This window comes from Calidris pugnax, unplaced genomic scaffold (genome assembly GCF_001431845.1).
Source record: "Calidris pugnax isolate Ruff unplaced genomic scaffold, ASM143184v1 scaffold18, whole genome shotgun sequence".
NCBI classification, from domain to species: Eukaryota; Metazoa; Chordata; class Aves; order Charadriiformes; family Scolopacidae; genus Calidris; species Calidris pugnax.
This window is the reverse complement of record NW_015090812.1, coordinates 8,150,366-8,171,996: the sequence shown is the minus strand read 5'-3', so window position 1 is coordinate 8,171,996 and position 21,631 is coordinate 8,150,366. Positions and strand designations below refer to the sequence as shown.

General features: G+C 47.5%; 1 protein-coding gene across 2 annotated transcripts; it reads right to left on the bottom strand.

Annotated features, from left to right (window-relative positions):
• Window positions 1–100: 100 nt before the first annotated feature.
• DMBX1 (diencephalon/mesencephalon homeobox 1) lies at window positions 101–7,069 on the bottom strand. 2 transcript variants are annotated; one of them, XM_014939079.1, is made up of 4 exons: window positions 6,916–7,069; window positions 2,531–2,709; window positions 973–1,327; window positions 101–501 (listed from the first exon to the last, which is right to left on the bottom strand). In XM_014939079.1, exons 1-4 carry the CDS (start codon window positions 7,067–7,069, stop codon window positions 101–103), a joined length of 1,089 nt encoding a protein of 362 aa, XP_014794565.1. The 2 variants fall into 2 exon arrangements, with proteins under 2 accessions (XP_014794565.1, XP_014794566.1); XM_014939080.1 differs by having other exon boundaries at window positions 2,531–2,726; window positions 6,918–7,069.
• Window positions 7,070–21,631: the final 14,562 nt, after the last annotated feature.

Here is a 21,631-nt window from a genome sequence, read left to right as displayed (position 1 = left end):
AGGAAGAGATGAGGGTGGGTGGGTGGGTGTTCAAGGAATGACATGTCTAGTGCCAACCTCTGGTGCATCTTCTTGTGGGCAACGGTAGCTCATCTGGCAGTCAGTTGGGTAGGGTGTCAAGCCCAAGGGAGGCCGCGTGCTGCTTTGCCCGGAGCCTGAGGTTCTCAATACTCGTCGTTTTACTGTTCAGGCTTGGGAGGGAGCTGGAGGCCTGCAGGATAGGTGAGGACCAGACCTGCTGAGCATGGGAGAGCGACTGGTAGTACGACTGACAGTGCAGGGAGCTCAGAGGCGCCATGTTGACGTTCATGCCCAAGTAGGGCATGGCGGACGGTGTCCCCATTTCGAAGGAGGAGTAATGGACCAAGTTGTTGGTGGCCGCCATGTGCTGGCGGAACTGCTCCTGCAGGCGGAAGAGGCTCAGGGGCGAGGAGGAGTAGGAGTGAGTCTGAGCCAAGCCACTGCTGGATGAAGGCGTCACAGTTGCGCTGATAGGGGACTCTGTATCAGGAGACAGAGGGGATGGGGGTTATTTCTACAGGCTAGAAGCAGGGGCTAATCTGCACGCCAGCAGGGTTCAGACTGCAGCATGGCCTTCTCTTTTGCATCAGGAGGGTGAAAGAGAGGGGTTGTGTTAGCTCAGGAAGGCACAACACATCTCTTCCATACTTAGCATCTTAATTCCTAGAAATAAGACTGCCCTCTTTGCTATGGCTTTCCTGCTGCCGCTGGGCACTGTTCTCCCCAAGCTCTAACCTGAGCAGAAGGTCTTTGCTCTTTCCGTGCTCCTGCTAAAATAGACATTGTGCCCTCTGTGGGTCCTGTTTAGTGCTGGGGATAAGAAGACAAGTCTCAGCAGCTTACTTGCACGTATCTACACCATAGGTAATAAGGGACTACACCCAACCACCAGCATCCTCCCTTGGTAAGCCAGGTCCCAACACCAACCCCCATCAAGATGTTGCCCCTCACCTGCTTTTGGGCTTGCTCTCTTGCAGTTCAAAGTCTTGCTGTCCACACCAGGGCTCTTGTCCACTTTAGCTTCATCCAAGGTGCTCTTAAATTCCTCCTCTCTGTCGGTCTGGTCCTCGGGTGCGGACTCACTGGCCGACTGCTCTGACAGGGTTAGGTTGAGATCCGCACCTACTTCACTTGGGAGGCTCTGGACCTTCTCGGTGTCTGGGGTGGTGGACTGGGTCTCCAGCATGGGTGGCTCTGTCTTTCCCTCACTGTGGCTCCCTTCACAGTCCTTCTGCTTCTGCAGCTGCTCCTTCTGCAGGCTACGCTGCTTCTTCCTGAATTTGGCCCTCCGGTTCTTGAACCAAACCTTCAATGCCACAAACAGCAAGGGGGAAAAAATGGTGAAAATCCTGCTTAGTGCCAGATAATGAATGATGCTGACATCATTCAGCCTGGGAGTTTCAGGGGAACCCCAATAAATGAGGTACTGCAAGGCCACTGTGCCCAAATGTCATTCCACTTTGTTGGATCTTAGAGCTCTACCTATTTTCAGGCACTTCTACAAAAAGCACAGCAAACATATTTTTAAAAAATTCCAGCCTTTATGTTGATTCTTTAAACCACTCCACCAGTATTGGTTTTTTGGTTATTGGGTTTTTATTTCTAAGTTGGTCAGGCAGTTGTATTCAACCAGAACATGTTATAGCTGTGTCTGATAACATTACGTTGGCTTACAGTACAATGCTCTGTTAGTTTCTAAAACCATTTAGTGGTAAGTGTACCAAAACTATGGCAGCACCACTCAAAATAAGTCATTACAGGCATAGGCTGTTGTCTGGGAGTTGAATTTAGGGAAGGAGGAGAGAATCCATATTTTTTTAACCTAAACCAGTAGACACAGATTGGAAGAAATATATTTGCAAGACTTGTTAGTGCTGTTTGGTTAGTTAGGTGAGGAAACAAAAATTTTGAAGATCAAAATGTCTTGACATACATATAAATAACTATTTTTTTCTACTACTTATCCACTTCACACTGAAGAACTTGCTGTTTAGTCTTTTAAAGCCCAGCAATGCAAGAACCTCCCCACCAGCAGGTTATAAAGCATGTTGTGCTAGTTGAAACTAAAAAAAAAACCAACAAAACCAAACCTTGGCCTGAGATGTTACAAATATTGACACTGGTGGAAAAGAGCAGCTGGAATTACTTGGGTTTCTGCTCTTCTGAGAAAGCCAGAAAAGCCTTGCAAATAAATAAATAAGTAGACTTCTGTTGATGTTTCTAAAATTTCCCCCAAAGAAATATGAAAGAACAAATGAAAACCAGTGTACACTTCAGACAATCCTAAATTTAAAAAATGTGCATGTGGATTAAGAATTTCTTTAGCAGATGTGTGACTTCAGATGATTTTATCTTTCCTCTGCCGTCTGTGCCTTTGACAACTTTACTGCCCCAAAATCTTTGGTTACACTGGAAGAATCTTGAAAGTTCAAGGAAGCTGTCAACCCCCTGGGAACCCCACCATATTCCTTTAAACATCCCCACTCACAAAACCACAAAATATCAGTACCTGGACTCTGGCTTCAGGTAGGTTTGTGCACATAGCCAGCCGCTCTCTCATCACCACATCTGGGTAGTGAGTCTTCTGGAAGGTCTTCTCCAGAGCCTCCAGCTGTTGGGCAGTGAAGGCCGTGCGACTTCGCCTTTGTTTGCGGTGCTGGGATCCATAACGTGCCTCCAAAATGATGTCTTGAAATGTACAGCCGTTGGAAGACAAGAAAAGTGGCCAATTTAATTATTGGAATTTGTATGCTGACAGTTGAATAAAGCATTGCTAACACCAGACAAACCCACAAAACATTTTTTTTACGCCTCTAAATCTCATAAAGCACATACACACATTTTGCTGGTTGAGGGATCTGAGGAGACAAAACCTCTGACTAGAAATCCTATTCTGGAGAGGGAACCTCTTCCTATGGTAGCTGTGGAAATTGTTGAGTCTCCAATGCTAAATTTGGCGGAAATAAGCCAATCTGCTCCAATATCAGTGGGGCAGGACACACCGATGCGCAGACCCCACCGTGGCATAAGCATCTTTCATCAAGAAATACAATTTCAAACAATGTGGGGAGATTCACTGCTGTAATCAGGAGAGGGGCACAACATTATGTGTCATGTTCTCCTTGAAACCAAGGGCAGAGCTTCAGTAGGCTTCAATGCTGCCATGGTGAGCTGTGCTGATCGGTGGGAAGAGTCCATGGAGCTTGAATTGCTTCTAGCTCACTTTGTTGGCTGCAGCTGCATTAGAAAACATGCATCTTCCCAGAAACCAGGCTGAGCTCTCTCTTCTTTAGTGCCTCGTATGTAGCTCACTGTAGACTTCAAGGCATGATATTGGAGAGCAGTTCTGGGCTTCAGTTCAGGAAAGCACTTAAGCTCATGTGCTTATGTGTGTTTAGCTTGAAAGCACGTGCTTTACTGAGCGCGGACACTCTCCAGCATCTGGGGTGGAAACACCAGCCAGGAACCAAGCCCAGCCCCACTGATTGCAAGCCCAGAGCTCATCTGCTGAGCTCTGTTCAGTAGAGGAGCTACTCAGATGGTCTGACTTTGCAAACTGTGCTTGCAAAATTGATGGCAGAGAAGAAATTCGGACTGGGGAGAAGCCGAGGCTCACAGTAAAGTCCTTATTATTTTACCAGAGGCGTTACTATTGCACAACAGTTAGTGGGAACAAAAAGATCTTAAATCAATGAGAATAAGTTACTTTAAAATAAAGAAAAAAAAACAAAAAACCCCAAACACAACCAAACCCCACTCTTTATTATGCAAGTTGGGACATGCTGTGCTACAGCGTTGGAATGAAATAGTCTGGCGAGAGGTTTGCTCTCAATGAGGAAATGCAGCAAGAGCAGTGTCTGGTATCATTCTTAATTCAGTTAAGAATGTGACTTCCAGTAGAAGGGAGGAATGAACACACTAGAAAACAACCTGACAGGGAGAAAAGTCGTCATGATCAGAGCACGGAGCCAGATGAAGGCCCTCACTGCTATTTATTTGTGCTTTTGTCACGAGCGTCGTGGCATGAATCTAAACAATAAAACAAAACCTGCTGTCAGGCCAGCCCCAGAACCACACAGCCAGGTTCCAAATATGCCGGCTGACGAGCGTAGCAAATCAGCTTTGCACCACTGAAACATTCCTCTTCCAAACTTCCAGCTGTTTCATTCTAGGTCAGCATTTGCAGCGCCTTTCTGCGTGCTGCCAAAGCCGTGTGGTTTTGGCAAGCTGGAAGAGACGTGATCGGGCTAAAGGTCTTCGGCCAAATACAATATAGTGATGGTTGCATACAAGGGACTTTTGTATTCGAGGCATCAGGGCTTCTGGGGGAGCTAAAACACTGGCTCCTGCTTTGGAGGTGAAGAAACCGTCCTTGAAGATTTCAGACACAGCCCACGGCGCAGCCGGGCAAGGAGAAGGGATGGTCCAGGACAAGAAATGGAAGCTGCCCTGAAACGTTTTACAAAGCTAACGTTGGTGTTTCAAGTACAAGGAATGGGGAGAAAGGACACTGGTTAAACACCCTACCTGCAGGCTGGAATATTCCCGAATTTCTAGAGTAGAGGTTAGACCTACCAGCTCCCCGGAGGTGGCAGCTCATGCATTAAGTTTGGCCACTCTGACGAGAGCAAACCAGCAATTATTTTAATGTTTTAACTATGTTTTCAGGCTTTGTGCAAGAAGGAGAATACAAATTGCAGGTGAGGCTTTGCAGTTACAATCAGAAACCTCTGTTTTCTGGCTTAAGGTCATTTGCTTTTGTGCTGCTTTATTCTGACTGTCCCTGGAAGGCAAATGAGATCTATAACCCCGCACTGAAAGATATTCAGAAGTAACGGAATGTGAAGCAACTGCAAAGGAACCAGCTCACAGCTATGTAATGCCTAACCCGCCAATGATAAGCAGACAAGGGGACTGTGGGATTTAATTTGGAAAGTCTTCCAGGTGGGTTATTAATTTTAAAGATAAGAGGTCAGAAAACCAATTGAATCTCCTGGTCAAGAATATGAGAATAGGTTTTTTTATTCTATTTTTTTATCTCCCTCTGCTCTTACCCTACTTAGGGTCAAAGACATTAAGTCCTCCATGCTCTACTGTAAAAAATACAGGCTATCACAAAAATCTTTCAAGAGATCCTTGGATCTAGGAAAGGGGCACCTTGAAACCCAAGGTCTGCAAGGCACATTGTGGAGTTTAGGACCATATGCTCCCCTCCGACCACCTACATGCTGAAAGGATGAGGGAAGGAGGGGATGGACAAGCAGGAAAAGGAAAGTGCCCGCCTGTCATCACTCTGGAGCTTGGCAGTAGAGCCAGGATTAGAGTCCAGGTCTCCTCAATCCCACTTTGGTTCCCTTTTGATGAGGACAACTCTGCCCTACAGCACCACAGTGAGTGGTCTGAGGAACCATGTTAAGGATGTCACTCCTAGCAGCTGGATAAGGTTACATTGCTGGAATGAAGATTTGAGGGTCTGATGTGGCTCACCGATCCAAAGAGTTTGAGACCTTTACCACCATGCCTTCATGGACTACCAACCTAGGAGGACCATCCTGAAACTTCTGCATCCTTATTTTGGCTTAAGCTCATGTCCCAAATTTAGCCCACTAAAGTTGTCTGGGTAGATAATTTTTTCCACCTACTCTAGGCTGGAAGGAGTCAGTCCACCTTCTTTTTTTTTCCCCTCTAATATCAGACAACTAGAAAGCTGTCTTAAAGCAGATGTGTAATTTTCAGACAGTCTGGGAAGACGTTTCCATTCTAGGAAGGTCTCTAGGATCACTTCTATGGTAACTTTTTGCTTTAGCTTCGGTTGTCAGGTATGCTCTACCACACCACATCCAAGCCTTGACCGAAATGTGAATGTCGCAGGTGTTGACCATTTGCGTTGCCTTTGATAATCTCAGCCAGATCTGGGTGTTTTGTGGCAGGCTGAAATGTGGAGCAGATGGATTTGCCCTGCCATACCAAATATTCTCAGGTATCCATCAATTAGTTTTGAACAAATTCTCCTACCAAACCATAAAATACTATCTGGACTTTGCACTTCCTTCCAGTGACAGTATCAATGTAGTGTTGCTACACTCATGACTGAACACAGGAATACAGATAGCATGCTCTGGAGCAGCAGCTTCTGTCCCACCATAACAATGCTGTGCAAATAACTCTCTCTGGGTAAAGTCACATGTGACTTTCTTTGAGCCTAAAAAAGCTCTTTTAGGGAAGGCAAAATACAGAAACAGAGAGGGAGCCAGCAGGACCTGCAAGAAAGCGTCACCCAAGCCAAGGTCTGGGATCCCCAGAAAGAAATAGGTCGAGGTGAGGCCCAAAGAATATCCAAATGAAGATTGTTTTCCAGAGAGAAAGGTGTTTGGTAGGACAAGAAATGGAAAAACAGTTGCAAGAAGGGGCAACATGGAAGAACAAGCTGTGGCCTGGGGTGGCAGGAGATGACTGTTAGGGGATGCAAGCCCCCAGCCCCTCGGTGAGGGAATCCAATTCACTCTGTGCTCATATTCACTGTGCTGGTATTTACTAACAAGAAAGTAATATCTTCTGCTATTTTTGGTTCCCTTGTTAAAACATATTTCAGAGTATTTTTAATTCTCTCTTTTCAGTCTCCTGTAGGGGGGCTGCATCCCTCCTCACCCCCTGGCTCCCCGGCGGTCGGAGGCCAGTCTGCAGCAAGGTGCAGTGGTCCACTGGCAACAAACACCGGAGGGCATGTGTCACCTGCCATGCTTGGCCACATGGCCAGTATCCAGGAGCACGCCATGTCAGCTGGCTACGCCACACTCCAGCTCCTGGGGAAGAGTTTCACTCATCGCAAGCAACAAGTTCTGGGTTTTGTTTTTTTTTCCCCAGGGAATAGTGAAAGCCATGAGTTGTTCTTACCAGCCAGTCTCTCTGCCAGGGTGAGGGCATGCACCGAAGGTCTGTAGTCGGGGGCGTGCTGGGCTTGCTGAGCTGCTTGCTGGTGGAGGTTGTACATGGCGCTCAGGGAGTTCATGGCGTGGAGGGAGTAACCGTTCACTCCATAGTGCTGCATCGTGACATAAACCTGAAAAACAGCAGCCAGAGAAGAGAGATGCTTAGGAACGTGCTATTCCAGTGTCCTGGGGTCTCAGCAGAGCTTTGGAAATGCTGAGCTCGAACTTAAACCGCCGCATGCAAGGCTCACTTCCAACCTCCAACAGGTTCTGGGACAGGAATCAAAATTCCTCCTGTAGACCTAAAGCACCAGCGACACCAGTCTGGCTTCCAAGCTTAGAGACCAGCTTCTGACTATATCCCACTCATGATGGGAAAGGATTTTTTTACATACCATAATAGAACGTATCATATTACTGTGCCTTTTAATGAACCAACCTAGCTCTATCCCAAGACTAGTTGGGGCTTTGTCCCCTCTCATTGCCTACAGTGGGCTGTTCTTTAATCCCATTGCTATAATGTAAAACAATCTTTCTTATCTGAATCCACTCGTGCATAATTTTTTTCCATTTCTTTTTTCGTAAGTTTGTTCTTAACACAAATGATACAAGGAAAAAAAAAAAAAACATGTGCTGTAAAAGAAAATAAATTTGTAGCGTAACGGGAACAAAAATGTTATGGCTAAAGAGGGAATTAAGGTTTGTAATAAATACTGACATTTCATAGCTCAATAGCAAGGAAATTATTTCAAAAAAACTAATGGCTTTTTTTCTACTGTGGGCTCTGCATGAAACTTCAAGCTGTTTTTCCTTACAGACCATCTGTAAAACTGAGCTAATATTGATCTCAAAAGCTGAGTGATGCTTCATTCACCCCTGTTATAAATGGCTGAGGGCCTCCAGGATGCTGTTTCTGTAGTTTGTAACACATTGGCAAGGAAGTTGTGAAACATTTGCCACAAAAGAAAATTTTTAAACCACCGTTTACATCAGCAAGTCATCATCTGGAAAGTCAGTGCAATGAATGAACATTCAAAGAAAGAGGTCCAGCTGGACTAACTTAAGGAAAGCAGAGAGGTTATCTAAGCAACCTCTTGGAAAACAGTTTGATCACTGGAGGGGGGTGGTTCAACTGCCATGATTTTAGGAGAAACCTGATGCACTGAACAGCAAAAATTTGGATGAACAATTATCTGTTGTTTTTTTTTCCTGTATTTTTCTGTACTGAAAGACCTTAGTTTTTCCCTGCAGAGGTTTTATACCATGGAGAACAGACTCTCAGTGAAGAGGGAGGAATGGAAATAGGTTGGTCCCTCTACCCCTCCGGCTCTGACTCCCATTCTCTCCCAAACCACCTCGATGTAGGAAGCACAAACATGGAGTGACCTTGTTTAACATCCAGAGACCAAGCTGTAGTTCCCAGGAAAAGCAGCTGAATTTTGTATTGTAGGGTCTGGCAAAGGCCTGGGGCATTTTCTGGCTTCACCCCCACAAGCATCTCTCCCTCACGGTCCCCAGGAACAGAGGAGAGAAGCCACACAGCTGGCGTTCCATCAAACACTCTACCAGCTCAGGGATGGTGTCCTTGTTGCTCTGGGATGTTGTTTTATTTTGACTGAGGGATTTTGTGTCATGAGCGTGAGTGCTGCCTTTGGGATTGTCTTCTCAAAGAGGCTGCAGTAATTATAAACCAATAATTTGGGAATCTAGCACTCAGCCTCATTCCCGTTTCCCCAAGTCCCTGCTGCTCTGCCACCGCATCATTTCAGAGCCAAGTGTACTGGTGGAGGGCGACAGACCCAGGTATGGTTACACCACGAAGATCTGATACACACCCTGATGCCACCTTCATCTGCTTCGCATCTCCCTGTTCGCCCACTCTGGATTCACTCCTCAGTTCTTTAGTTTTAGGCTCCAAAAAAAGATCCATGCACCTACACAGAACCATAGAATCTCTCAAGTTAGAAGGGACCCACATCCTGCCTTGCCCGGAGTGATGCCAGCCACAACCTTATGGACCACAGAAGTTGTTACCAATCACATCTTTTCCTCCTATGTTCTATAAAAGACTATAAGAAAAAAACCTACTATCTCCCACTTCCAAGTACAGACAGATGATTTTTGTATGAATAGCTGATTTATTGAAAAACACATTTAAAGGTGCCTGAGATATTTTGCAGCTAGTTCTGGAAAGCAGGGGGAAAATCAAGTCTGCTTTGTTTTATGGCATCCAGGCAATTACTTTTGAACTCATTTTCAAAATGTCTTATTTAAAAATTTAGCTTTGTGTTCAGAAAAGCAAAGACAAGCCCAAAACAAAATTATGACCTTCGTCTATACCCTAGTAACGTTTTATTCACTCTAACAGGAGAGAAAGACAATGTTATTCTAAGCCGAACCACTGTGAAAACTGATATTTTTGGTTCAGATGCTGACCTAAACACAAGAATGCCATAGTCTGCTGTAATCGAGCCTAGGGGAGACATAAGCAATGCCAGAATCCTTTGGTGGTTCCCTGATCAAGGTGAGAGACTCCACACGTCAACAGATTTTTGGCATTTGTATTTTTCCTGTGATAGGTCCACAGTGAAATTCCAGTGGGGACGTTGCTTTGCTGGATGGCACAACCCTGCTGCTGGTGGCACATGCTGAGGGACAGGAGCATGTCCCAGTGACACGTGCTGTTGATGTGGCTACAGGGGACATCTCCCATCACCTGGGAAAAACCTGCAGGTCCCCAACCTGGACACTACCCTGGATGGTTCTGGCAGTGTCTGTAGCACATCCTTACCCCATCCTTGGCATGGTTCTTTTCCAAAGAGCATCATCCCACCCCAACCTGTGGCACAGCAGTGCTCAGTACACACCACACCGGCTTGGCAGTCAGCAGTGACCAGCCTGTCCCCATCATCAGAGAAACGGTTGCAGCTGCTCCAAGAGTAACTCACTGCTTCATTTTCACAGTCCAAGAGCAGAACTGGCTGTTCTGGCCAAAACAGAGGTTTACAACTTCATTTTGCCTCCTCCCTTCCCATCCCCTAACTTGTGAACCAGCTGGCCAGTTCCACCAGCTTCGGACAGCAGGGTGGAGGTCTCAAAGCTTATTAAGTTCCTGCATGTTTCACGAAAACCACTTGAGAACACAGAGCCTATTAATTGTCCTGGGCTACTGGCAGACCTCCATCCTTAATAGACGCTTGGGGAATCCACACCAGGGCTCAGCCTTGCCAGGAGATACATGGGAGGCCACGTGTCTTTGACTCCCAACTCACAGAAACGCCTGTTTCTATTCTAACCCCCCTTGCATGATGCTGGTTGTGCACCAAGCTGGCACATTAAGGAAGAAATGGAGAGGGACGGGGGGGAATGTTCTCATATTGTACAGTCTTCCGAGGACACTGCCAATGATGTTGTGTCTGGAGCCCAGTCTTTCCACTGAAACACTTGCTCCAGGAAGATTTCAGTTTATTTGATTGTTAAAAGATGCTTTTGTGTGTACATGTGCATCTGAACAAGCTCTTCTGGGTGGCCTAGAAGAAAGTGAGTCAAATAAAAAAAAATAAAGAAAATAAAAACCAGGGGACAATAATTATGGACTAATGCTGGGAGTCAATACCAATCACAGCTTTAGTGATAACTGCCTGGCACGCTGCAGTGCAGACGACAGGCAGAAGTTCCTACTCACTTGTGCAGCAAATGTATCATCCCAGATTCAGTATAAAAAATGAGGGGAAAAGGAGATATCTTGCATTTACCGAGCGAGACTGTTCAGCCTAATAAGCAAAGTTAACTGAGACCACAAACAGCTCCTGTTTAACTGTCAGCTCCGAGCACACTCCAACCCCAATAAATTAAATATTTAAAAGACATCATGCAGCAATTTTTTTTAATGGAGAAAGCCATTCATCAAGCCACCGCTGTGTTTCACAAGCTGTCGAATAGTGCTTACACTGGTTAAAATAATCTTTATATTTCATTAAGCAACCAAATAAGCTGATCCCTTCCCACTGGCTGTATAGATGGTTTTAATTTTCAAAATCTGCAAATGCATCTTTTATGTCTCTGGGTGGCTGAAGGGCCTCAGGAACAGTCACAGCTGGGAAGAGGATGAGAGCAAAGTTTGAGCTCCTGCTTTGTGGAAGGGTAGGGGCTTGAGCAGTCATGGATACAGCTGGGAGGGTACCGTAGGGTCCGTCCCGAAAGGGGATGCCTCATCCTGATTTTATGCATCAGAGATCCTTGAAGAGTTGGGAGTGGTTGAGAAAGGAGATGGGAGCTGAGGAAAGGTGCAGGAAAACAATAGATGAGAGGAAAACATCTCTACAGGGTGAAGCCAGCCCATGAGCTGACCCTGCAGCGTTTGCTCAGCGCAGGGGGATGGATGTCTCCATGCAGTGCCCAGGGCTGATGCCTCCTGAGACAGGTGGTTTCCTTCTGCACAGCCCCTCAAGGCCACATCAGTGGCTCCCCCAGCATCAAAAGCCTTGTTCTCTCCCAGCTCCCCACGTTCCACAACACCAGGTTGTGAGGTCTCAACACCATGCCTTGTGCCAGACCCTGTTGGGGTTCCTGCTCCTTCTAAATTTGCAATTCCGGCATCTCTACCTCAGTCCCCAAACCTCTCTTATGGCTTTTACCTCTTTCTTAAGTTTCCACCACGGACGCCTCATGGATGCTATACTCATTTTTCTTTCCAGAGCTGCAGGGCCTGTATCCTGCCAGGATCCAGCCTCACAGAGAAAACCAGAGGTTCCCCTTAGCTTTAATGCCTGCTGCCCATGAGAAACGTGGGTTTCTCCATCCTCTGCATTGTTTAGAGGCCAGGCAATGTGCGTCTCTGCTCACCCCAGACTAATCCAGAGAGTAGACCCCTCTTTCTTTATTCAGCTGCTGCTGTTCCATCTGATGCAAAACAATTTGCACATTTACCAGCTGGGGATGGGAACCCCGTTATCCCGGAGCAGAGCTGCCTCTCTCCAGCTGCAGTGTGGCTCCCACCTGCCCCTTCCCAACACTGGCCTCAAAAAACCTCAGGTTCCCATAAAGTCATATAGCACAAGAGTGACGCAATGTATTGTACACCACTTAACAGTGCAGCGTATAGGGGAAACTTGGCCCTGTGTTTTAATATCATCAGCTTTGGCTTCTCAGCTTTTGTAAAAGGCTTTACATTTCCCTATTTAACTGGTAACTGATTCTGAATCCAGGCACATCATTTTGTCCTGAGACAAGATGCGAAAAGGAGAGAACCACACGTTTCCTTACCAGGTGAAAGCTCCTATTCCTAAAGGCTTCTGTTTGTGCATGAGTGGGAACAATGAAACACCTTTCAAAAATGAGATATTGAAATTTTCTCAAAAGTACCTTGTAACAAAACATCCATATTTTCCCTTCTATCAGCGGAAAGAAAAACAAACCTATCCAAAACCACAAAAGGTACTGCGGATCTATATTAACTGCACCCAAGAATTTGAGACCACGGACATTTTCTGGCTGGTCCTCTCTTTATTTTGCCCTTTTACTTCCCCCATCCAAACCTCTTCAGTCTGTACCTGTCAACCACGCACAAGGCCTTTAAAATACACAGAACTGACAAAACTCATTAAGGGAGAAATGTATCGATCCCTGCAGCCCGCAAACTCGAATGTCACTTGTGCTGGCCACAGAGCTCGTGTCAGCGCTGGAGAGCTTGTCCCTGCGCTCAGCTGTCCTGAATAAGGACATCCCTGGCAGCTCCCTGTGCCCATGCAGCTCTGGAGGAAAAGAATTTTAAACTAAGACAGTAGCTTTGCTCAAGTGAGTTATTCTGGAGTAACAAATTCCCTCCCCGCTAAATCTCAACTGAGTTGAGATCGAGGATTTTTCTTCAATAGCTTATTTTGGCCAGTTTTCCCAGGTAGAAGTAAAACAATGCCTAAGACAAGACATTTGTCCTTCTCAAGCAAACATTGTTGGGTGACATGAGTTTGAGGCTGGAGTTAGGACTCGAAGCTTTGCAGGGACTTCAGGTCACTTTCTCTTTTCCCTTCAGTAGGTCCCTCCAAATACTGAGCAATCCCAAACTCAAAAGAGTACGGAGACTAAATTCATTGACCTACACAAGATGCTCGGGTGCCATCATGAGGAATGGGGTAATAAAACCTAGGAATTAAAAAGACAATTTTTTTTCCTAGAGAAAGAAGATACCAGAGCCTCCTTTTGACTGGTGGGAACTGTGGGGTGTTACATTATCATTTCATTAAATCTGCCCAGAACTTGGTAGAGTTGGTGATGGGGGAGCAGAGGGTGTATGAGGCATTCTTTATGTGAGAAATAAGCTGTACTAAAATAGTTACATCTGAAATTTGGCAACTCATAAGTGAATCTCAACACCATAGTTCATTACTGATGAAGAGGTAGTCACCAGAGATGCATTTGAAGTTTGGAAGAGCTCGACATTGCCTCAGGTCTGAGGTGCCCTGATGGAAGGCACAGCCTGAACATGGGAAAAGCATCGGGGAAAAGGAAATCGTGAAAGAAAAGTCTGGTGCTCGGGGTCCAGCAGGCGACAGAAAAAAAAAACAAGAGCAGCTCTGACAGGTAAAAAAGGCCAGTCGTGGTCCTCCAGCCCGAGTGCTTGCTCGGGCGCTTACAAATCACTACTCGTCTTTATGCAAAGCAGAGGAAGGCGTTGTTCATTACTAACGGGGAATAACTGCAAATGGGTTGTGCTAACAACGTCCCCCTTCTCACTGCTGGCAATAAAACAGCATCAAAAATAAAATCACAACAAAAAATTCCCCCCCTCCCCACTCCTGGAGCAGTTCTGCTTTATGATTTTTATGCTTTGAGTCCTTCTTCAGAACCACTTTAAATCAGCAAGATAAATAATGAATCTCTGTCTCTGCTTATCTGACAGTCTAGGAAAATGGGCTCACTCTATACACAGACATCGGGTTTATATATATTTGGTACTAAATGAATTACATACCTGGGGGGTTCTGAATAAATGATCCTTGCAAGAGGTTTTCTTCAATATTTTTTTTTTTATATCCCTAAATCTTTAAGATATATAAAGGTCCAAAATCACATAGGATAATAACCAGCATGTTATAAATCAGTTTTGTTCCTCACGTGAGATTGCTGAATGTCTAAGGAAACAATCTCACCTTTGTAGTGGATGAAATATAAATAATTTGAAATACTGCAACACATCATATTTTCTCATTGAAACGTCAAAGTCTGAGAGCAACACGCGCCATAAAAACAGGCTTTCAAAGGACTTTTCTTATAACTGAAATGAAAGAATTGAGAACAGCTCTCAAAAAAAAAATCAAGCTTCCCCATACCTGATCTTCCTGCAATATTTTCACACTTGTGTAAATCCCCGGATATAAATGCAGTTAATTTCTCAGTGCAGAGCGAGATCTTAATTAGACCTCGTTTGGTCAAACAAGTCGCAACCCACCACAAGCAAAACCTGACTGGTTACACCAATTCTCCCATCTCACATTCAGCTACTGCTACTGACCTTGGTATAAATGAAGAGGATCTTTTTCTTAAAACCGGGAGGTTTTCTAGCAGCTGAAATTTGGAAATACTTCCAGTTGGAGACAGCATCACAGTTTTTGGGTGGACCTTGTCAAATAATCGCCTCTGTCGGGGCGGTGTTGCTGAAGAGCACGACAACTGTATTCCCAATGCTCATTTATTTGTAGCAGGAGCCTAATGGGATGTGAGAGGGTTTGTGAGTTCTGTAAAACAAACGTCAGAGCTTCCCACTGACCTGGGGAAGGCTTATTGTAGGGCTCTACAAACCCGGACACCAGGTTGGGAGCGGCTGAGAGAACAGGCCCAGGCTGACAGAGGTAACTCACGTCAGTTGCTGTGATTTTTATTTAAGGCTTTTGTGAAATCATCATTTCCCGCCCCCTCAAAGCCCCAGATAACGGAACCCAGTGATTGATTAGACAGTTCCCAGCAAAGGACTTTCCAGCGCCTCTGTTCGCAGAGGCGTGCTTCAAAGGGCAGGGTTGCAAGGTCTGAAATAAAATAAAATAAAACAAAGACACCCTCGAAGTCTCTGCTTTTGAGCCAGGCATAAGTTTCAAGGCTTGAAGCCCAGCAATTTGCAGTGTAGAGCCAGGACTGGGATCGCTAAACATCACTGCGGTGCTAAATCTCTTGCTTGCCATAATTTACACACGACAATCAGTGCTTACAGATCAAATCAGTATAAATACACCTCCCTTTTCCCCACCGGAGCAGCGCTCAAACCTCAGTAAGAACTCTTGTAATCTATATTGAAGCAGTAACATTTTCCTGGGTAAATAATAAAAGCTCTAAATACGAGCATCACTTTTGCTCTGGTTTCAGCATCTCATTCTGCTTCCAGCTCAGTCAACGGAAAAAAAAGGGGGGGGAAAAAAAAAAAAGTCACACATTTTAGATTTCTTATGATTAACATCACAAGGGAAACTCAACCCTGCAGCCCGGACCCACCCCGAGGAGTTTGGGTACCTCCAGCCCTGGCTCTGCCAGCATTGCTGCCGCACGCTCCAGGTTCCTGGATGGGGAAGGCAGCAGCATCCCGCTGCAGCCAGGCTCTCCATCACCCCCACTGCCTGCCTGCATCACCTCCCAAGACCCCACAGCATCCCTGCCTCCCGACGGCATCCCTGCCTCCCCACTGGCCCCGGCTTCAGGACTCGGGGTAACCTCAAAGTGCCGTGCGATCCAACCACCGCGTTCGCAAACAGCTTAAAGCGTTTGACTTGGGTGTTTATATGTACTTCCCCCCCCTCACCCTTTCCAAAACAAGCATGTTTCTGGCTTAGTTGTATTTCTGTGTGGTTTCTCTGGCCCAGCCCTTCCTTTCAATTCTGTAAAAACAGAGGCTTTGCTTGAGAAGCATTGTTTCCTTTGCCTTAACGGTGGCAAAGGGAATTTTCCAAACTGGGTGATGGGAGAGGTTGCAACTTCCTAAACTCTGCCTTTCAGGGCTGCTGGTGGCACAAGGAGTGGCTCCCCTCTTGCTCTCTGCCCCCAGACCAGTTTTGCCTCCAGTGCATTTGACCACAGATCGCTTAGAGGAGCAAACTGACCGGCTTGAAGGCGGCTCCTTGGGGGCTGCTGCTGAGGCTTCAGGATTTTCCAGTGTCCCTGAAAGATGGAGCAATATCCTGAAGGATTTTACCCATGACACGGTCTCATTAACAAGACAAGGAACTAGAATTCTGTGTCAAAATGTGTTTTTTTTTTAAGCCTGCAACGTTTAGTAAGCAGGACCTCTGTCTGCCCGGAGCACCACAACCACAACGCTGATCTTCCGTCCTCACCCTGAGCCCTAACAAGAGGGATCTGTTGCTGCAAGAACCGCTGCCAGAAGACAACCCTGACAGATAAGCTTTGTAAAGATTTGCTGAGGCAGTTAAGGACATTCCCTCCTGCTGCTCTCAGGTGCTGCCAGCCCGGCAGAAGGGGACCCGCGCTTCCTCCGGGCGCTCCCAGTGCGATGCCTCAGCCGAGATGCTGGGCTCCAAGGGCAGCAACTGGGATGAAGCATGGAAGGAGGGTAATTTCTCCACCCACCATCACTATTCATCAAGTAAATATAAGTTGGAGGCGTAAGTTCTGTGTTTTAAAGTGGGAGCAGTTCGATACGCACACAAGGAAGAGAGAGCAATTGTGAAATGTGGTGGTTTGTGCCGCATCGTTGGAGTTTGACCCACTTGGCACAAAACGACTTTCCTTGGTGCTCTGTCGGCTGATCAGCTGAAAAGCTGCAAGGCTGTGACATCAAGTGCAATTTTGCTTGAAGCTGATGATGAGATCTAAAGAACAAGTGAATTTTGAAGAAGATAGAAGCTGAGACCCTGAACCCAGGATGTTTCTGCAAGTACAGCTGGACGCTGGGTCTGCATCTGCAGATGGTGCTTAGAGCACCCAAAATTGCAGTCACAAAACACATGGTGGCAATTGCTTCTGCACAGACTAAGATCAGCTCTAAGGCAAAATGACAGACAAATCCTACTGTAGTCAAAAAGAAAAAAATATAAATCCTGAAAGGCAGCTCCAGCAAGCCATGCAGTTGTGGGGCACTTTTTTAAAAGTACCTTAAAACAATAAGACATAAGTTTGAGTTTTCCTTCTTTACAAGTGATAACACTAATTTTCTTCCTACTATTAAAAAATGGTGTTTGAGTTCAATGGCTCTTACAAAGGGGGGAGAAGACCTGTGCCACCTTAAAACAGGGCCACAAACCGGAGTTGGCAGCAGAGGGGCCAGGGGCTGGGGGAGCACCACGGGTGCACGTAACGCTTCCTTTCCCGTAAGCATTTGGATCCATACGCTGAATTAAGCCCAGCTGCCAAGGTAAGCAATATATTTTGGCCACCTGCAGGTGATCTGAGCTTTAAAGAGCTGCGTGCTGTAAAGCGGGCAAAGCAGCTGAACGTCCGCTGGGTTTTGCGTGGAGATGTGCAGTCCTTCAGCAGAAGCACGTTTAACTCACCTTGGGCTAAGACAGCCTAAGAATGCAGAGTGCAGAGTGCAGAGATGCTCCTTGCTTGTCTGCTTTCCCCCAGCGCACAGCACTGTTGGTATCAAGCAGCTAAAGACCTGAAATTTCTGCGTCTCCCTTGGTAGGAGCATTTTCTACCCTGAGACCCCTCAGCTCGCCTCCCCCAGCCCGACTGTTTCTCTTTTTTGGAGGATCCTAGCAGAGTTCCCAAGCATCACCCCCGCCCCATACTTTAAGTTTTAATATCTGGATGGTTTAAAGCAGCATTTCTCATGTATTTTTGCTCTAGCCACACAGAGCCTGCAATTGGTCTTAAAAGAGTTGTGCCAGCAGCTACCAGGAAGAAATCACATTTGTATTGTGGCCCACCCAGGACTCCTGGCTGTAAACATCCATTTGCCACCCTTTGGAGAACTGCTGGTCCCTCCTGCTCCCAGCCCTGCTCCTGGTCCTCCCTCAGAGCCTCCCTCCTTCCATCTGTACCAGACATGCTTTAGAAAGCCTGATCTAAAACCTGATGAAGTCAAACGAAAAAAGGTTATTTAAAAAAAATTAGTTTCAGTAGCTTTTGGACTGGAAGAGACTGGCAGAAAAAGATCCAGGGTTTGCCTAACCCCAGTGCACCATGAATTAATTCCTGGATATTTCGCTGCATTTCAGAATTCTCCACCCTCTTTGCAACAAGCAAACGTTCTCCCAAAGTAGGTTAATTTATCAGTAGCTGCATAAAACTGGGAAATTTGGGCTTTATTGGATCTATGATCTTCAGCATTTCCCTACTTCTACGCTTTTGCCAAATGAAGCAAGGTAACAATAAACATTCCTGTTCGGACATAAGTGGTGGAAATCACCACTGAACATTTTGAAAGGGTTCAAACCCAACTGACATTTGTCAGTACCTCAGCAAAAGCATTTCCAACTCGACAAGATGAATTTTGAGGTGGACCCGAAGAAAATCACTGGAAGAATAACTGGTGTCTTAGAAAACACGGGCTACTTCTAGTTAAAGGGTAGCTTCAGCAGCAAAACCAGTAGGTAGCCACATCAGAAGAACTTAGTCCTGGTCCTTCTCTGCAGCACCTTTGTTTTGGCAGGGCTGGTTGTGATGGTGACAGAGTGGAGAGAAACTGTTCACTCCGGCTTCTTTTCATCTGATTCTCCTCTTTCTCAGCGAAGCATTCTTTTAAAGGATAAAGACACTGGGAACAAAACCCACCACAGTCACTCCCTCTACGACTATATTGTGCAAAACTTGCCTGGCCAGCCTGCCCTTCCCTCTGACCTGTGGGAACCTCCTCTGGCTCCCTTTCTTTGATGCAGGTAGAGACCCTGACACTAAGGAGAAGCAACATCTGCCCTGGCTCTGTGAAACAGAGCTGCATCTTCTGAGACAGTAATAATACCGCTGCAGGAGCCTGCGAGCATGAGACCGTCCCGTTTAGACATCAGGATCTCTTTAAATTAGCAGGGAAAGCTGGAATGCCAACCTTAAATTGGCTTTCTGTGTAGCGGCAGTATGATTTTGGATGTATTTTTACATTTGAGTACGCTGGACGCTGGTGTAATTTAATACAACCTCTCATCAGTCGTGGGGTAACTCAGAGTTGAAGTCACTCTTACCCTTGCAGGAACTTTCTGCCCTTACGGTTCTTAGTTAGAAAGGAAAAACTGAATTTAGAAACGCCATCTGAAAGGCAAAGGGTTTGTAGGTCCAAGTTTCTCCAGCTGGGGCAAACGAGGAACCAGGATTGATTTGTATCGACTTACTCATGGGTGAAAAGGGAGCAGGGAAGGGGAAAGCTAATCAGCCCGTGTGCCAGTCCTGGGATGCAGGTAATGAGAGAGAAACACGGAGCAGTGAGAAACTGCATGTTCACTCTGTGCCCCCAACTGCAGCGGGAGCGTGGGTCAGGGAGGGTGTGCAGCCTCTCCTCCTCGGGATGAGTCCCATCCCGCTCTCCCCAGGACGAGCAGGACAGAGGGACACCCTGGTCTGCACTGGGACACCCCTTGGGGCTCAGCCTGTGCCCCCCATTGAGGAACAAACTCACCCCCTGTGGGTGGGAGGGTGAGGGACCCAGCACCAACCGGGGACATGGGACGACCCTGCTGCTGTCCAGGGCTTGAAAACGCAGAGAAGGGATGGACAACGCAGCAGGGGTTGCTTGAAAAACTAGGGAAGGGGGGTGCTGGAGGTTACCCCCGCAGCCCACCTCACCGAACCCCGTCCAGAGAGCCCCCCCTCCGTCCCCGGGACACGCCGGTCCCCCCCGAGGCAGCTCAGAGCAGATTTCGCTCCTCGTTCGCTCCGTGCAGAGGTGGGAGAGAGGGGAGGAAAAAAAAACCAACCCACCCCAACCCAACCCTCCAGCACTGCCTTTGGGGGAAGCGGGAGGCTACTTCAGACAAAACTGTTATCCATTAACATCCAATTATCACTTGGTCCAAGCCATTAATTATAAATCAGTCTCCTAATTGGGATAATTAGCTCTCTGCTACTTAATGTAGTATGACTGATGCGTTTGGAAAGAAGGTAATCACTCCATTTGTTTAGCGTTAGGCGAACAAATCCAACTCTCATGGTTTAATTTCAGCCTCGCCCCCCCACTCCCCCCCGCCTATCAGTATTAAAAGCTCTTTTGCAGCCCCATTAATTGTTTGGGAATCACGGCGGGGATGGGACACGCGTAGCTCCGCGGGGCTTTCGGGAGGGCAGCCCCCGGGCCGGGGATGCGACCGGACCCGCCGCTTGTGTCCCCGTCCTCCATCCCCCTCCTTTCCCCCCCCGGAGGGGAAAATTGCTATGCTTTTGGGGAGAGCGTTAATTAGAGGGGACGGGTTTGAACCCGAGCGCGACCCACAGGTGCGATCGCTCCGGAGGAAGCGGGAGGCTCCGCGGGGCTCCGCGCATCCCTCCTCCTCTCCCCCTCAGCGTTTAAAAACCGTTTTGGGGAGAGCGCAGAAAACTTTCCTTCTTCCTTTTTAATTTTTTTTTTTTTTTGTCTTCTCTCTCTCTCCTTTCCCCCACTTCCCCGGGATGTCTCATTAATGCGGGCTGCTCGGCGAGCCGCCGATAGCTGCGGGACATGATTAGATATTTATTACTGTCATTTACATGGAAAACTTGAGCTAACCAAGTGGAACTGGAGGGGGCCGCCGGAGGGGACGGGATGGGGCGAAAGGGGGAAAGATTCCTTTTTTTTTTTTTTCCTCTACCCGGCGCTGGAAGCCGAGGCGGAGGCGGGATGCAGCCGGAGCGCGGGATGCAGCCGGCGGGTGCGGGGTCGGGAATCCCGCGGAGGGTCCCCCCCGGGGACGGGGGTTTTTTTGGCCGAGCCCTCCCCGGGTCCCAGGCATTGATGCCGCTCCGCTCCACCCGCCTTTCGTTTCCAAAAAGGATCGGGCGGCGCTCGGTGCGCGCATCCCACCGGGAAACGGGGAATATGCTCCCCCCCCCCACCTCCTTTCCTCTACCGGACTGGCCGAGGTGACCCCCGGGGACACTAAGGACTCGGTGCGGGATGCGCTGACCCCTTGTTTTCTCTCCCCACCTCTTCCCCCGCCTGGTCCTTGCCTGAAAATAAATGAAAAGAGCAGCCGGGGAAAGCCGCCGGACGCGGGGTTCCACAGGACTCCCTTCTCTCCCCCCTCCCACCCTCCCAAAATAAAAGGGGGCAACCAGAGCGGGTCAAACCTCATCTTCTTCCGAGGAGAAACTTTCCCGAGGGCCTCGCGTTGGGCTAGAGGAGACCGTGTCCCCCTAAGAAGGCGGGACCCCCTCCCGGGGAGGTCACCCTCGCCCCCTCCTTGCTCCCTGCAAGGGGGACAGGTCCCCGGTGCCCCGGGCAGCCGGTACCCAGGGGCGACACGGACTTTTTTTCCGCTCAAATGCTGGCTGCGGCGGACCACCTCCCTCCCCCCCCTCCCTTTTTCCCTATCTGTTATCCCATGGCCCGGGGGGCGACTCTGGCGGAGATGTATGAGATCTCTGGCGGTAAAAATATGCATGCTGATCCCCATTTGGTTAGCCCTCTAATGGAGGTGTAAATAGGTTTCGACTGCGAAGCCCTTAATTTATCAACCGAGCCTGACAGCGCAGGTCCGGGATTTATACACCACCTCTAGAGTGAGAGCGGGGAGGGGGGGGCACAGACAGACAGACCCCCCCCCCAGCTCTTT

Excerpts from the sequence above, each read along its gene's own strand:
- DMBX1 (XM_014939080.1), bottom strand. The coding sequence starts at position 7,069 with ATGCAGCACTATGGAGTGAACGGTTACTCCCTCCACGCCATGAACTCC. Across the intron at positions 1,328-2,530 it reads TACCTGAAGCCAGAGTCCAG|GTTTGGTTCAAGAACCGGAG; the intron begins GTACTGATATTT and ends GTGGCATTGAAG. Across the intron at positions 502-972 it reads GAGAGCAAGCCCAAAAGCAG|AGTCCCCTATCAGCGCAACT; the intron begins GTGAGGGGCAAC and ends CTCCTGATACAG.